The 18,036-nt window shown below is 45.5% G+C and overlaps 1 protein-coding gene across 17 annotated transcripts in view; it reads right to left on the minus strand.

The window, feature by feature from the left end:
- MAP7D2 (MAP7 domain containing 2) overlaps nt 1-18,036 on the minus strand; it is a 121,821-nt gene that overhangs the window by 70,242 nt on the left and 33,543 nt on the right. For 4 of the 17 annotated variants that reach the window (XM_071213215.1, XM_058292357.2, XM_058292358.2 and 1 more), the window contains exons 2-3: nt 1,412-1,486; nt 821-993 (exon numbers count right to left, since the gene is read on the minus strand). The exons of 9 other annotated variants lie outside the window; for them this stretch is intronic. Coding sequence is in view for 3 of the 8 variants with exons in the window: in XM_058292358.2 (XP_058148341.1) it covers nt 821-827 (7 nt within the window). In the remaining 5 variants the exon portion in view is untranslated. Of the gene's footprint in view, nt 1-820; nt 994-1,411; nt 1,487-18,036 lie in introns of those variants that run through there. 4 more of the 17 variants (XM_071213217.1, XM_071213216.1, XM_071213211.1 and 1 more) reach the window with 3 other exon arrangements.

Below are 18,036 nucleotides of genomic sequence, written 5' to 3' on the forward strand. Positions count from 1 at the left end.
ATAGGAGAATATATGCCAGGCTCTTAGCACATGTTAAACATCTAATAAATGCTAGCTAATGGCATCATCATTGTTGGTTTAGATATGGTCCTTCAGTGGGAAGGTAGATAAAATGCTAGTACATATTAAGCACTTAGAAAGTACCGCCTTTCATCAATACCATTATTACCAGCCCCCCCACCACCACCACGGCTACTAGTGCAGTCTAGCAGTCATTGTCTACTAGTAGTCCCAGATCCCCTCTGACCTTAAAACCTTACCTTCAAATCAGCAATGTCTCCAGCCTGCCCCAGGCCTTCAGCAGGCCACCCTCCGAGCCTTGGTGCCCCAGGGACTGCCTTCTACCTTGGGCCCTGGAAGGCTGGGCCCCGAAAGAGGACGACTGTACTAATGATGGGTGCCTGGGCCAAGGCAGTGTGTACATTTGTCAAACTCAGCCAATTGGACATTTAAAATGTGTGCATTTTTACATGGAAGATTTAAGTGTTCAAGGAGCATGGTGTACACAACCTACCCTCAAATGTTTAGAAAATAGAAAAATAGCTACATGGAAGGATGGACAGATAGATTAACAGACAGAATGATATAGCAAATGTGGCAAAATGTTAAAAGTTGGTGGCTCTGAGTGCCTGGATGGGTGGGTGGGGAGTTCTCTTTATGGGGTTATAGGGTTAGTATTATTTTTGCAACAGTCCCAAAAATTTGAAAGAATTTCAAAGTGAAAAGTTTAAGGGAAAAAGCGTACATTTTAGTATATGTAAATTATACCTATTTTAAAAACAGCGATGATAGAAAAGGCAAAAATCCAGCAGTAACTAACCCATCATATGTCTTTAGTGCCCAGAATAACCCTGGATCTCCCAGGTAACCACATCTTCACCGTGGCTGCAGGAAGAGGTGGGGGGCACAGACTCCAAGGGCACCGTGGGAGACAGGTCTGTGTCCGCTGCAAGAAGATGGGCCAGCTCTGGGCCACGCGGAAATGGAAGTCACCTGCAGAGACACAGGGCCGGGAGTGCGTGCTTACACAGCACCATGCCAAGCCAGGCCGCTGCCGGCGGGACAGGGAGGTGAGGAGGTCGAATAAACTGGCTCCTTGATCCTGAAGCCCTCCTTGCCAACGGTTATCTTCCAGGGTCACGGCTAACCTGTGTTTCCCGTGCCTCTAACTGTCTCCAGCCCACACCAGATCCGAGCTACAAAGGTCCCAATTGCCTGGCTCTTTTCACAGCCACCAGTAAACCTGTTTCCACTGGAGCACTCTCCCATTCACGCAGACGGCTCCATCCTGGAGGTTTCTTCAGGGCCCCATGCGCTTGCCTGTCCCACCATATCTTGGCCGAGAGAACGTGGGTGAATCCCTGAACACCTCAGTCTCAGGCTCCTTTTCGTAAAACAGGAGTATTCCTACCTTTATCTGCGTACTTCCCAGGGGCCTTGTGAAAATGCTTCGCAGGCAGTGGTATTTAAAGCCGGCTTCCTTCCCCTGATGACAGATGAAAACACAGACAAGACAAGCTGACGCCCTCCGAGCCCCAGGCACGGAATCATAAATGCCACAGTTCAGTCTTCTCAAGAATTCCACAAAATTCCCCCAGGAAGCCCCTCTCCCCCATCTTCCCAAGAGGTCAGAGTTTCCACTCTAATTCTGGTTCTGTAGGGCTGGTAATTTGCTTAGAAGGTGAGATAAACAAAGTCAAAGGTAGTAAAAGAAGGAAAAGGCGGGAAGCAGATGTGGCTCAAGTGATCGGGCTTCTGCCTACCATATGGGAGGACCCAGGTTTGATCCCTGGGGCCTCCTGCTAAAAAGTGTGCCTGCGTGGCGAGCCAGAGCCCATGTGGTGAGCCAGTGCCTACACAAGTGAGTCATGCAGCAAGATGATGGTGCAACAAAAGAGAGACAAAGGGGACAGTCAAGGTGAGGCGCAAAGAAACCAGGAACTGAGGTGGCACAAGTGACAGGGAACCCCTCTCCATATCAGAGGTCACCAGGATCGAATCCCAGTGAATCCTAGAGGAGAAAAATTAAGACCAAAAGAGAAACAGATACAGAAGATCACACAGTGAATGGACACAGACAGCAAAAAAACCAGCAGGGCAGTGGGGGGGGTGGGGAGGCAAAGGCTAGAAAAACAAACTCAACTGAGGAAGTATCTACTGAGACCTGGGGCAGGGAGGGTCAGGATTCACCTGGATTCATATGTTTTCTGTAATAAATAAAATACAAATATGAGTGGTTTCAATATCATACCACATGCACAGCTTCCTCGATTTCCAACAGCAAATGCTCCTACCACGGGAAGGGAACTTGGCCTTGGGGTCTGTGCGGGATGGAGGGGGCCTAACGCACAGGGTTTTGGCAGGGGCCGTGCTGGGCACAGAGAGGAATCTCCTTCGATGCAACTGTGCAGGCACAATGATCCTTGAAACACTCTTCCCTTCCCAGCAAGTACAGAAAAGACGGCTGCGTCCAGCACCTCTGGTAACCAGGGATTTGGAGCCAGGCCGCCTGGGTTCTAATCCCAGTGGCCCCAGCAACCCCCAAGTGGAAATGGGGAAGATCACCGACAGCATGAACTGGTCACTTGTCCTCTGTCCTCATGGTTACAGAGTTGGCAGGAATCTTCGGCTCCTGCCCCAGGGGCAACCCCTTCTTACCACACTGGCCATCTCAGCCCCTTTGCCATCTCAGCCAGTGCCGGACCTGAACTTCAACTACAGCTGAGCAACTCAAACCATGCCACCAAGTGAACCATCCTCCCCTCCCTACTCTGGGCCCCTCCATTCCAGTCTCGGCTTATGGAGGCTCCAGTTACTCCAGCTGGTCGGGGGATCACTGACACATATCCATATCATCAGTGCAGGGCTGCGGCCTGCTTCACCCACCAGCTGGCCTAACTCCAAGAGGATGCCTTAGGTCTAAAAAAAAATACAGTGGGGAAATAAAGGGACCAGAAAACAAAATCACCTTTTGTACTGCAAACAATTTTGAGATATAGTAAGAATGATTTTAAAAGCTGCAACCCCTGTTCTTTTCTCCCTGAAAAGCATGTCCAGAGGGTGCCCCCTTGCCTGTGTTTCTTGCATCTTCGGCCCAGCTACAACATAATTATTAAACAAGGAAGATCTTCAAGGGCACCTTGACACCATAAGACAGAAAACTGTTGCCTGGCACAAATAAAACCGCAAGACCAGAGCAAAGTGTGTGTCCTCACTCAACAAATCAAAAAAGGCAGGGGCAGTCTGGCCTGCTTTTTTTTTTTTCTGATGACACCGGGGACTGAACCCAGGACATTATATATGGGAAGCAGGCACTCAACCACTGAGCTACACCCACGGGCCTGTGGCCTGCTTTTTAAACAATGTTGCAGGGGAGCAGATGTAGCTCAAATGGTTGACTGCCTGCTTCCCACGTATGAGGTGCCAGGTTCGATCCCTTGCACTGCCTAAAAACAAATAAAAAAACCAACTCTCATTGGGGAGCAGCTGTAGCTCAGTGGTTGAGAGACTGCTTCTCATGTATGCGGTCCAGGGTTCAATCGCTGGTACCACCTAAAAAATAAAAAAATAAACAACCTTGCAGATATTCCTAGCTTGTTGATTCTATTTACACCCCACAAACCCTCCTACCCCCTCCAATACACACCCATCCCATTTCTGCTAAAATCCTCTTGGGAAAATCAAAAGGTATATATCTTAAAGTTCTACTTATTGCTGCCATTGGTCAAGTTTATTTTGGAAATAATATGATCACAGATTATGACACCAATGAGAGAAAAGGTAAAAAGTAGATCTCAATATTTGTTTCTGGGAAAGATATTGAAAAGTGAAACAGCAAGGACTTGAAAGGTGAAGAGCCAAAGTCCATGGACATATGCAGGCTTCTCCTTTAGCTATTTCACAGAAAAGGTCCCAGCCTTTCATAAGCAACAAAGAAGAAAAGCTCTTTTGCACATCGCAGTTAGGTCTGAACCCGAGCATCTCAACTGTTGTGGCTGTCACTGCTTCTTTCCTTCTTTTTCATTGTAGGGAGAAAAAAAAAACTGATGGTGCATGAACTTTCAAATCTTGCAGGTTGCCTTTCACCAGCAAAACCCTTCATCAAAGAATATGCTGTTGCCATTTAAGCATGCTAGCACATCACGGCCATCAGGTCTTGAATTCACCAGATTATTTTAAATTAGCCAAACTGGTGCACTTAAAGGCCACTACATACATTTCTATTACAGCTGACCTTTTAAAATGGCCATACTACACAATCCTTATAGTCTAATATAGTGGTTCTCAACTCGGGGCAATTTTGTCCCCCAGGGGACATGTGACTATATCTGGAGACATTTTTGGTTGTCACAACTCTGGGGGGGGGGGTTGTTACTGGCATCTAGTGGGTAGAGTCCAGGGACTGTTAAATATCCCTCATTGTACAGGACAGCCTCGACAAAGGAAAATTATCTTTCCCCAAATATCAATAGTGCTGAGGTTGAGAAATCCTACTCCAATAAGCTACACCCCATGTACAATAGAAAAAAAACCTCCTAAAGCACACTCTATACACCCTGGTTCATGCCATGTCAATCTACAGCAAACCAGAAAGACTATAAAAGGATAAGGCACAGAATAAACATGGTTCCCATTTGGGCAGCTTTATTATAATCTAGCAATATCTGTCCTGTTTTTAGAATTCTTCTTCAAAAACAGAGAATCAATAAACTTCTCAAAAGTGCTCCACGGTATCAATAAGCATAATTTGTTCCCCTAGGTAGGGCTGTGGAGACATGCAAATACCAATAGTAAGAGTTTTATAAAATCATAATAGCACAAACGCCCCAAATCCCTCCTTCCTGGATGCAGTGCAGGGAAATCACAATGGGCCTTGGCAACTGAGCTGCCTCAGATCTGGAGCGAGAAGGCCCGTCACCCTTTCAACAAGCCACCCTGATGACGGCAAGCGTGCGCCCCATCTGCGTTCCCATGGCCTGTGTGGGCAAAGAACTCCCCCCTAAGGACATTGATGGAAATCACACCCCTTAATCATAATCCCTGCTAATGAAAACAATTCGTATTGTTTCTTCCAACAATATCCTGCCTACTTACTGTGGGCACCAAGAAAGAGGGAGAGAAGAGAGAGATGAAAGCAGCTTTGATCCCTGTAAGAACCAATAAGCATTTGAAAACTGGGTTTATTTTATCAGAGTGGCACTAAATGGATGTCTTCTGTATTTGATCAAAGTTATGGGAAAAAAGGCATTTCTCTCTGGGTACTTTTTCACCATAAAGAATCGGTAAAATATAGGTTGCCTCACAACTGCAGCTACTGCATCCCTTTTTATAGTAACAGGAAGGACGTTCTGTTGCCAAGGTAACCAGAGATTTCACTCATCAATATATACGAAGCACTTTCATCAAGCACAGTATTGAATTGTCTGAGGTTTAACAACTGAATTTCTCTGCTAAGCACAAGGCATGAGGGCTCTAAGTATACCATATATATAGGCAAGATGGTCACCAAATGTAAGAAAGAAAGAGGAGGTATGGGGTAGACACTTTCTTCAGTTTTCTTCCAGGTGATCATTCAAGCTGATAAACCAGCCATTTTGGTGGATTCCCTCTGAGACCTTCACTCTATGCAGACAGATATCTGTGGAGACCATGTAAAAGCTAGACACCTCAAATACAGGGGGCCATGAGGCATGGCCTGCCCAGCCACGGGGGCCTCTTCCCAATGTCCTTTCCTCTCCCTGCCCCTCACACCAGGAGGCCCACCCTGTGCCCAATCCTATACTAGCCTGCCTCCTGCTGGCCCCTACCCCAACACAGGTGGGTCCACAGAAATCACATCCCCCCATTTCAGATACATTTGGGGGGCCAGCCCCATGGCTTACACAACCTGTACAGACATTGACTCCAGAGAAAAATACATTCCACATGGACAAGAGAAACCACCAACTATGCATAGTCAACTCTGGGCTTCTAACTCATCTAAGGAAAGAACTTTTTTTTCTTTTCTGTATTTTTAAAATTTTTCTAGGAAAGAATTTTTACAACCTGTCTCAGACAAGAAAGCAAATCTAGCCCTCTCGATTTTCAGAAATTACAAAATGGGAAGTAGATGTGGCTCAAGTGATTGGGCTCCCACCTACCACATGGGAGGTCCCTGATTTGGTTCCTGGTTTCTCCTAAAGAAGTCAGCAAGCTGGTCCCACAGGCAGGCACAGCAAGCTGGCTCAACAAGATGACATAACAAGAGACACAAGAAGAAAAACATAATGAGAGACACAATAAAGCAGGGAATAGAGGTGGCTCAAGTTATTAGGTGCCTCCCTCCCACATCGGAGGTCTGGGGTTCAGTTCCCAGTGCCTCCTAAAGAAACAAGGAAGATGAAGAAACACAGCAAGTGCAAACAATGAGGGGGTGAAGAGAAATAAAATAAATCTTAAAAAAAAAGAAATTATAATATTCCAGATGCACGTGATATTAGATATTTAGATATTTAGAAATACCTAAAATCAATTCTCTTCTCTGCAAACTGTCATGGTCTAACACAACCAAGAGCAAGTCCAGACTCAGGAAAATATAAAAAAATTCACTTGGAAGTTTAAGGAGGAGGAGCACATGTGGCTCAAGCTGTTGGGTACCTACTTCCCACATGGGAGGTCCCAGGTTATATATATATATATATATTTATATAAAAAACATAAAATTTGCCATTTTAACTATTTAGACTATACAATCAGTGGCATTAATTATATTCACAATGTTGTACTACTCTCCCTACCATCTATTATCAAAATTTTTTCATTACCCCAAACAGAAACTCTACCCGTTAAGCAATAGCTCCCCATTTCCCCTCCCCCAGTCCCTGGACCCTGGACCCTCTAATCTCTTTCTGTCTCCACAAATTTGCCTATTATGGATATTTCACGTAAGTGAAATCATACAATATTTGTCCTTTTGTGTCTGGCTTATTTCACTCAGCATGATGTTTTTGAGGTTCACCCATGCTATAGCATGTATCAGGATTTCATTCCTTTTTATGGTGGAATAATATTCCATTGTATGGAGAGACCACATTTGTTTATCCATTCACCTGCTGATGGACACTTGAGCTGTTTCCAACTTTTGACTATTGTGAATAATATTGCTATGGAAGATCAGTATACAAGTATCTAAGAGAATCCAAGATTATTCTAACTTATGGATTCAGCAACTTTAAATCTCTTATAAGTATATGATGCATTATTATGTGACAGAAGTACACTAAAAGTTTTACATTAAGTTACTATTCTGTGCTTGGAAGTCATGTCACAGGACTCCTGGCACAACAAAGAACTACTTTAGCTGAGTCTGAGCACTTCTGCAGGGCTGGTCCAACTCAAGTCTGGGAATCTTTGCAAACTGTGGGTAGCGACCAGCATTTTAAATAAACAGTATAGGACTGCCCTGCAAAGGGGCACAAGGGAACTTTGTGGGCTAATGGAAGTGTTCTAAAACCTGATCCTGGAGGTTGCTGCATGACTCTATAAACTCAAATTGTTCACTTAAAATGGATGGATTTTGTGGTATATAAATTGCACCTTGTTGTTTGAAGCTTTTGTGGATCCCAGAAAAGATCATGTTCTTGGAGCTTATCCATCCTGTGGGTGTGGGGCTCTCTGACTGGGTTGGAATCAGAGGCTTTGATTGGATTGCTTCAGTGAAGCGTGACTCAGGATGGGTCTTGGTCCTCTTGCTGGAGTCCTTTACAAATGGAGGACTGAAAGCAGCAGATACACAGAAAAAGGCAACAGAGACAGAGAAACCCCGAGAGGCTGAGAGAGAGGTGCCTGAGGCCAGAGGTTGGAATCAGCAGAGCACAGAGGCATGGAAAGAGGGCTCCTCCCCTCCAGAGGCTGAAAGAGAGGCAGTCCAGAGGAGAGGGGACAGATGAGTCATATGCCTGACTGCCCACAGCTGAGCTTGGGGGAAAACGTAAGCCTAGAGGAGAAGGCAAACACTGCGCACCCTACCATGTGCCTGATCACCCACAGCTGAGGTGGGAGAGAACACATCTTTAGATGCTGCTGCCATGTCCCTAATCGCCCACAGCTGCAGTTTGGTGAGACAGCATCTCTGATGATGCCTTGATTTGGTCCTTTCCATGACCTCAGAACGGTATGCTTTTAACCTAATCAATTCCCATTACAAAAGCCAACCTATTTCTACTATATTGCTCCTAGCAACTTTTAGCAAACTAAAACACACCTCAATAAAGCTGTAATAAGAAGAAAAGGAGGGAGGGCGGGTGGAGCAGGAGGGGATAGGAAAGGAAAAAGACACTAGAAAAGCAAGAATGAATATAGTAAGGGGAAGAGCATGGTTTTGTAAAAATGTGTTTCAGCTATATAGAGATGTATGTTGTTACATGTTTCAAATCGTGGAGTTATTCATGAACCAGAAAGTTGGAAAGCCACTGCTTGAGGGGTATGACAACCAGGACAGGGCTTTTCAAAGACTAACTGGATAGGAACCCCCAGTCAGTCTGGGCCTGGGTGGAAGTCCTGCATTTCTAAGGAGCTCCCAGGTGATGCTGACATTGCTGGTCTGTGGGCCCCACTTTGAGTACAAGGAGCAAGCGTACAAATTAAGGATGAGCTGTGGATTACAAACTGACTGCAATCTGTTATTGCTGGAAGGTTCCAATGGGAAATACTAGTCTGGTGTTTCCTAAACTGATATGATCATGAAAATCTCCTAGGGGTACTGATTAAAAATACAGCCCTGTAATCAAGAGAGTGTGGTATAGGCAAAAAGATAGACACACAGAGCAATAGACCAGAATGGGGAATCCAGAAATAACAGACCCACACATATTTGAGCAATTGAACAGTCTAAGGTGTCAAGGTCATTCAATGGGAAAGAACAATCTTTTCTACAAATGGTGCTGGAACCGACTGAATGCCCAATGCAAGAAAAACCTTAACCCATACCTTCCACCACATAAAAAAAAATTAACTCAGGAAGTGGACTTGGCCCAGTGGTTAGGGCATCCGCCTACCACATGGGAGGTCCGCGGTTCAAACCCCGGGCCTCCTTGACCCGTGTGGAGCTGGCCCATGTGCAGTGCTGATGCGCGCAAGGAGTGCCCTGCCACGCAGGGGTGTCCCCGTGTAGGGGAGCCCCACGCGCAAAGAGTGTGCCCTGTAAGGAGAGCCACCCAGCGCGAAAGAAAGTGCAGCCTGCCCAGGAATGGCGCCGCACACATGGAGAGCTGACACACAAGATGACGCAACAAAAAGAAACACAGATTCCCAGTGCCGCTGATAAGAATAGAAGCAGTCACAGAAGAACACACAGTGAATGGATGCAGAGAGCAGACAACTGGGTGGTGGGGGGGGGGAATAAATAAATCTTTTAAAAAAATTAACTCAAAATGAACTGAAATGTAAAACCTAAATCTATAAAACTTCAAGAAAAACAGGAGAAAATCTTCATGGCCTTGGCATAGAAATCTAAGGATTTCTTTGAACACAAAAAGCTCAAACTATAAAAGAAAAAAAGTGATAAATTGGACTGTGTCAAAATTGAAATCTTCTTCTCTTCAAAAGACACCATTTAAAAAATGAAAAGACAGACCAGATGGGGAGAATATATTCATAATATGGATATCTGACAAAGAAATTGAATCTAGAATACATAAAATATTCTTAAGGAAAACAAAAAGCACTCCTAACCTAACAACAACAAAAAACAACAAACTATTGACCAACCTTACTTGTGAATAAAAAGGTTAAAAAAAACAACTTACAGCTCAATAAGACAGACAACTCAAAAAAACAGGCGAAAGACTTGAACAGATAGTGCTCATTCCAATAAGCACACGAAAGGATGTTCACCATCTTCAATCAGGGAAATGCAAAGTAAAATCACAACGAGGTAGTAGCTGACACCTACTAGAATGGCAAACATAAAATAAATCCACAAAAAACTGACCACACCAAGCGCTGGTGAGGATGCCAGCAACTGGAACTCACATTTACTGCTGGTAAGAACGCAAAATGGTACATCCATATGGAAAATAGTCTGGCGGTTTCTTTTTTAAGTAAAAGCACACACTTACTATATATCCCAAAAATGTATACGCAGGAGAAATGAAAATATGTGCCCACACAGATGTCTGCACATGAATGTTCACAGAGCATCTTTGTAATTGCCCCAAACTGGAAACAACCCAACTGTCCACAAGTAAAAGAATGGGTAAAACAGCAAGGCAGCACAAACACTGTGGTATAGTTCCAAAGTGGAATGCTACTCAGCAATAAAAAGAAATGTGGTACTTACACCCATACAGCAACACGGACGAATATTAAGAACATACTGAGTGGAAGAAGCCTGACAGAAGAGAGTACATTCTATTTTTTTCTCTCTCCCCTTACCACACCCCACCCCCAGTTGTCTGCTCTCTGTGTCCCTTCACTGTGTTCTTCTGTGACCACTTCTATCCTTATCAGCGGCACCGGGAATCTGTGTTTCTTTTTGTTGTATCACCTTGCTGTGTCAGCTCTCAGTTTGTGCAGTGCCACTCCTGGGCAGGCTGCACTTTCTTTCGCGCTGGGCAGCTCTCCTTACAGGGTGCATTCCTTGCGCGTGGGGCTCCCCTACGCGGGGGACACCCCTGTGTGGCACGGCACTCTTTGCGCTCATCAGCACTGCACATGGGCCAGCTCCACGAAGGTCAAGGAAGCCCGGGGTTTGAACCTTGGACCTTCCATGTGGTAGGCAGATGCCCTATCCATTGGGCCAAGTCTGCTTCCCTAGAGTACATTCTATATGTTCCATTTATTGGATATTTTAAAAACTGGCAGAAGTAATCTGTCATGATAGAAAACAGATCGATAGTTGCCTGGGGCTAGAAGCTCGGATGAGAGAAAGGTGGAGTGTCTGAAAAGTGGGATGATGGAAATGGTCTATATATGAACTGTGGTGGTGGTTACTGGGGCATATACATTTGTCAAAGCACATGTATCTGTACACGTAAAACAGGTGCAAATTATATCTCAATAATGTTAATTAAAAACAAGGTTTCTTAGGCTCTTCCTCAGACCTGGCAAACCAGCGTCTCCCAGGAGGAGGTTGAGAATCTGAATTTTCAAAAAGCCCAGATGGTTCTTTGAATCAGCCAAGTGCGAGAAATACTGCTTGGGTTCACATGGGAGGGGGGCAGAAAAAGGAGGCTTGGGGAGGTGAAGGGGCTTGAGGCAGGCCACAGATAAATAGTCGACAAGTCCCCCCCACCCCAAGTTCACAAGGAATGACCTGACAGCAGAACATAGAACGTAGAGGGAATAGGGTAGGACAGGGCAGGGGATGGAAGAAATGTCCGTGACATGCCTGCTGAGGCCACGGCAGCATTCAGCGGGCTGTAATAAAAAGCTGTAAATAAATTATTTCCGTTTAAGGCATTTAAGAGCCCAGTTCACATTCATAAATCATGTAAACATCCTTCTGTCTCCATCTCAGCCTGCTTCTCAAATGTGTCCCTGTGTCTGACAGCTCAAACAGAACCATTTCCCAGGACACTGCCCTCCTGCCATAGGAGCCAGGGGCTCTCTAGCCTCTGGGCCTTTGAGCAAGCTGTGCCCCCTGCCTGGGACAGCCACACACATACGCACTGTGAGGGGTGAAGGATGAGTGGCTACTTCCTCCAAGAAGCTTTCCCTGCACTGTCCCAGGAGGGGGCCTTTCAGACCACCCCATGCCCCCACCCCCATTACTGCATTACAGTCCTAATCACCAGCTGGCAGGTCCAGCTCCACCATGTCCTTTTATCTTATTTATCAATACCCGGCACAGAGCCCCTGGCCCAAAGCAGGCCCTCACTATTTGTTGTCAGAGCAACTTCACATCATTCCATCTGCATATCTATGAGCCCCTTAACTCTGGTCTCTTCCTCATCAGACTCTACTTATTGAATAAAAGAATTCTTTTCTTTAGGGGAAGTAATACCTAACTTGGTCACCTGCCTCTCACAGTTCCAAGAGCAAAATTTTTCTAAGTCTCCCCAGGGAGTGGCCAGGAGTGGGCTGGGCTCAAACAGGTACCTGCAGACCCCGGAACTGACCCCGCAGAGCCCAGGCCAGTTCCACAGACACTCCCCCGGGAAGGGCATCATCCAAACATAGCTACCTGGCTGCCCGTGTAGACAAACCTGGTCCTTGTAGTAACACGGAGAACTGACTGGTAAATGGCAGCTCTTTCCTTATGGAACATGAAGGGATCAGTTTTAGGAATGCTCTCGGCTGGCAGCATTCTCCCTAAAATCTCTGATGTACAGGCCCAAACCCCTCAGAACAATGGTTCTCAAACTTGAATTTGTATCAGAAATACTTTGAGATTCCTGGGCCCCACACCCAAAGATTCCGATTCAGTGGGGCTGGGGTGGGACCCATGAATTTGCATTTCTGACAAACTCTCTAGTGATGACTTTGCCAGTCCATGGACCACACTTTGAGTCATCCAAGCTTAAACCACAGAGACATTTGTGATCTCATTTAGCAAGAGGTCTTTAGGAAGTCTTGGGGTTAGTTCAGCAGTTGTAGGATACAGAACCCAAGATTCTTCTGCTCTTCCACTTCAGCCATCCTCAGTGTTTCCCTCAGTCACAGTGTCACTGCCACAGTACCAAGACTTACGTTCTCACAGAAAGCAGAAGGGAGGAGCCAAAACAGCAAAATAGGGAGGAAGGAGCTCTCTCTTTATGCTCATTTTTCTCTGATCTCAGAAACATCCCCAGTGATCTTCCTCTTATGTCTGCCTGGTCAGTACCAAGTCACATGGCTGCAAGGGCGGCCAGGTGAGTGAATACATGACAGAGGGGAATGGAACTACCATGTCTACCAAGAACAACTTAGATTTGAAGTGACTCAGAGACTGACACAACTGTCTTGTTGTAGTTTGCCAAAGGGCTGCCAATACAAAGTACCAGAAATGGGTTGGCTTTTATAAAAGGGATCTATTTGAGGTAAAAGCTTATAGTTCCAAGGCCCTGAAAAGTCCAACTCAAGGCACCATAAGAGATACTTTCTCACCAAAGTCAGCTGCTACAGGGGGAAGCAAGAAGGCTTCTGATCTCTGCTGAGGTCTCCACCTTTCTGCAGCTACAGGTAAACCTGGCATAGGGTTTGTCTCTTACTGGGCCTCTTCTCTCAGTCTCAGCAGCAGCACCACTGCTTTCTTCCCAAGTTCAGCTGTAAGCTATCAGACATATGACTCATCTCTTCCTGGGTCTCAGCTCTTCGAGCCTCTCAGGGGCTTCTCTCCTTGCAGCTCAGATGTGGGCAAAACTGGAGAGCCTTTCTCCAGGAGGTCCTGGGTTCAGATCCCAGTGCCTCCTAAAAGATAAAACAAAGGTAGACAATGAGCAAAAATAACGAGCAAAAACAATGAGCAGATAATGAACACAAACAATGAGCAAATAATGAGCAAACAGACGAGGGAGCCGTGGGGGAGGGATATTTTTAAAAATCAGTTATAGGCATGTAGTTTGTCTTGGAGCAGAAATTCCCTCTGGCTGTAGACCTGTGAAACTTACAAAACAAGTTATCTGCTTCCAATATAAAAGGAGGGACAGACATAGGATAAACATTTACATTTTGATAAAGAGAGACTGGCTGGGAAACAGGCATCACAGGTTGCCAACAGTTCTGAAAAACTGCAGGGGATGCTCCATTAGATTTCAAAGTCTGAGAGTCATCCTTAAAATGATGGTTTTTTCTCCTCTGGGCCTCAAGGGGGCCCACCCCTTCCACAGACTTGCCCAATGGTCATTTTCTTGGTTCTACACTCATGAAGCATCTAGGTGACAGCTGAGCTCCAGAGCTTACCCTCCAAGAACACTGGGGTGATGGCCACACTTTCCCCAGTCTCTGGGGTATAGTCTCAACCCCCTTAGTACAAGGAGGTGGTGGCAACATTCTCTCTAATCTCTGGCATACAGGCACAACCCCCTCAGAACAGTGGGGTGGCAACCTAACTCTCCCCAATCACTGGAGAACGGCTGGGGCGAACTCACCCTTTCCGCACACATGGGTGGGGTCTCTCTCTAGGCCCAAGGAGAGGTCTTAATTCCAGACCTCAGCTTCCATGGCCTTCCTCTTGAAGCTGTTTTTCCTTCAACCTCTCCTCTCCCTGTCCCTTTTAGTCCAGGCTGACAGTGGTTTCACTCATACAGAGCTTGCAAAAAGCTTGTCAGTTTAGCATACAGAAAACAAGGTTACAAGCTGTCAAGACAGTAGGACTTTCCACAATTCCTTCCTGGATAACTGCATTTCTGATCCTAACTTACAAAATCCAAGTTTGGTTAAGTCCTCGAATGGGACACTATCCTCTGGGGCTTGTTTTCCAGAAGTCTGGACTTTCCCAAATTATCGGTGTCTGGCTTCTTTGTGCCCAGAAGTTTAGTTCTCATCTTCTCTTTCCTCTAGCAATTTGCTATAAGCTGCATGGAGAAGCCAGGCCCCATTTTCCACATTTACTTTGGAAATCTCCTCAGCTAAAGCCACACTGTCTACCCAAATACCCAAGCTTCACAAGAAGGGGAAGAACAGCAGTGGAGCAGGCCATCAACAGCTTGCTCCACCACCCACTACTACTGGCTGTTCCTCCGTGTGGATGCCCAAGTGCCAGCCAGTAAGGGGCATGTCCCCAAACAAAGCCTGCACCCTCATGTTGCTAGAAAGGAATCTTGTTGTGCACAGTAGCTACATAACATCAACTTAAAATAAACGTAATATAACAAACAGCTCTCTTGGCCTCCTTTCCTCCTCTGAAAAATGAAGTTATGTGTTTCCCATATGGGCTTGTCCACTTGTTCTCTCTACCAGCCCAAGCTCTTTGAAAGCAAGGACTGTGTTGGACCCATTATCTATCACAGGCACGACACACAGTGGGCACTCAGCAAACATTTGCCAGCTGGACAAACAGCTTCTTTTAGCCACCTGTACTTAGCCTCTTTCAAGGCCATTTTGAGAAACCTTCTGGGGATTTCCACACTAAAGGAGATGCTGCTGAAGTAGAAGCTAGAAAGGAACAAGGATGAATAAAGATCGAGATCATCAGTAGAAAATATTAGCAGCTGTGAAAACAGAGCAATGCTTGGGGGGGCGTGCAGTTCAGTCAGGCTTATGTTTAGATAGGATGTTCAAAAGAAATTGCCATGGAGGATTGGCAGGTGCAAAACGGTGTACAACTCACCACTGCGACCTCACCAGCAAAACACTGCCAGGATGGAATGTGGAAACCACTGGTACTGGCAACCTGCAGCATGGCATCAGAAGTCTATTCAGGCCACTGCCAGATCGGATGGGAGAGGATACGGTAATAACTTGAGTCTGGCATGGGACAGATGGGACAGGGAGGTGTCGGCGTCCATATCACAGGCATTTTTGCCCTCACTGGACTAAATACTCAAGGGAGATTTGTGTGGGCCAAAGGAAATGTGGTTGCCTGGCCTCTGTGCTTACTGAAGATGCCACAGAGCAGACTCGCCAGTCTTTTCCAGGCCTATGATAATGACTCAACAGCTCTGACCATGATAGGCAACCTGCTGGGTGCTTCGAATGCATTTTTTCTAATCCTTAATACTACTCCAAGAAGCAGGTGTTATTGATCGAGAAACTGAGGGCCTGAAAGGCTTGTTTTTTCCAAGACCACATCTTGTAAGGGGCTGAGGCTATATCTGAAGAGGCTTCTGGGGGGGCGCTCTATAACAACATGGCCCCTGCTAATGTCCTCCCGGCCAAGCCCACGCCTTCTCCAGCCAGGTCTTTAATTATCTAGAGCCAGGTCAAAAGGAGTCCTCCCAGGCTCAAATGGATATACGATTTCTACTATCACAACACACATTTTTCTGTTTTTAGACATCAAACGAAAACCAAAACTTCCTCCCCAAACAGGAGCTTGGGCTATTTCTCTCACCCCAAGCACGCACCTGAACACAAGGAAAAGCAAGATAGGTCTTGTTCTAAGAGCACAGTGTGATCAGAATATTCCACAGAAAGGGCCTGCTGGTGCTTGTTCTCCCCTCAGCAACACGGAGATGAAATCCAGCAGGGAGAAAGATATATATAGCATTCCCAGGAATGAAGTCCTCTGATGTCTTTCTTTTTTTTTCTTTAGAACAACTCAGCAAAATAAAATCCTGGTTTATTGTTGGACAACAGTGTTTCACACATTTTTAGGAAGTACTGGGGATTGAACCTGTGACCTCATACATGGGAAGCAGGCGCTCAAACATTTTGCTACACCCACTCCCCACCTCTGATGTCTTTTTTTTTTTTAAAGATACTTAGATTACATACATGTTACAAAAATGGAATAGGGGATTCCCATATGCCCTGCTCCCCACACGGCTCACATTTACCCACATTAACAACATCATTCATTAGTGTGGCAATTGATGAACACATTTTGGAGCACTGCCACCAAGCATGGATTATAGTTTACATTGTAGTTTATACTCTCTCCCACACAATTCTGTAGGTTATGGTGAGATATATAATGGCCTATTTCTGTCGTTGCACTGTCATTCAGGATAATTCCCAAGTCCTGAAAATGTCTGTTTTCCCTCTCCATGACCTCAGAACCTCCAGTGGCCACTGCCTCTCCATCTGATGTCTTTTTAACACTAAAAACAATTAGTGCACCAAGGGATTATTACCAAGCACCAGCTGGTGATGCAACTGGAAAAAGACCTTGAATAAAAGGGGGAAAAGGTAAAGACAAATGAGTTTATATGGCTAAGAGACCTCAAAGTGAGTCAGGAGGTCATCAGAGAGGTCGCACTTATGCATGTCTCAGCAGGATCTCAGAGACAGTCAAAGTAGATACTACCCCCAAATAATGAGGCTCCTGAGGGCTCTGGAGACACCCAGGTCATATAGTCATGGCAGCTAATTCCGGAGTTTGGTGCCTTGCCAGTGGGCCCTACTTTGGAGTTTGTGCTCCCGAATGTGACAGTTAGACTTAGATGTGACTTCTCTACACATGCCTCTTCTGTCCCTTTTATTGAACTTAAGCTGGCACTGGAGTTGGTAGGTATATGCCCAATAAACATGAATCTCTGGGCTATCCATGTACTAGCTGGGCCCTGAGCCTCAGTGGAGTTGCAACACCTACTCTCCAATTCATTGGATTCACCCAGGACATCTAACAAGGAGGTGAGGATGGACAACCTCCACACCAAGGAACTGAGAGAGTCTACAACTGCAAGCAAAAGAGTCTTATCCATCAGCCACATGGGATTGAAGCCCCCTCTCAATTAGAGGTGGTGGGGGCATCACCACCCCAGAATCCTCAGGATAGGGAAATAAAATATGGACTAGAGTGGACTTACTGGTATTATACTATAGATTTATTGTGATTCTAGCAATGGAAGAAATTATATCATTGATGTGGAGATGTTGAAGGCAGGGAGGGGAAAAAGAGGTGTAATATGGGGGCATTTTTGGGACTTGGAATTGTCCTGAATGACATTGCAGTGACAGATACAGGTCATTATATATCCTGCCATAACCTACAGAATGGAGTGGGAGAGAGGTAAACTACAATGTAAACTATAATGCATGCTGAGTGGCAAGGCTCCAAAATGTGTTCATCAATTGCAGTGAATGTACCACACTAATGAAAGAGTCTGTTAATATGGGGGAAAGTGGGAGGTGTGGGGAGTGGGGCATATGGAAATCCCTTGTATTTTTTATGTAACATTTTATGTAATCTAAGTATCTTTTAAAAATAAATAAAAATACATTAAACATTAAAAATTTTAAAAATAAAAACAAATAGTAGATTCATTAAGGCAGAACCTGACTACTTTTCTTTGTCAAGGTTGTTTTGGGGATAAGGGGAGCAAGATGGCGGCTGAGTGAACTTCCCAGTTACTAGCTCCTGCGGGGAATCGGCTGGGCGGCGTTGGAGACTCTTTGGGACCGGGCTGTTTCGGGATTTTTGCTGGTCCGGAGGTGTCTGGACATCGATTTGGAGGGAAGGTAACAGAGAGGATC

This window comes from Dasypus novemcinctus, chromosome X, assembly GCF_030445035.2.
Source record: "Dasypus novemcinctus isolate mDasNov1 chromosome X, mDasNov1.1.hap2, whole genome shotgun sequence".
Classification (NCBI taxonomy): Eukaryota; Metazoa; Chordata; class Mammalia; order Cingulata; family Dasypodidae; genus Dasypus; species Dasypus novemcinctus.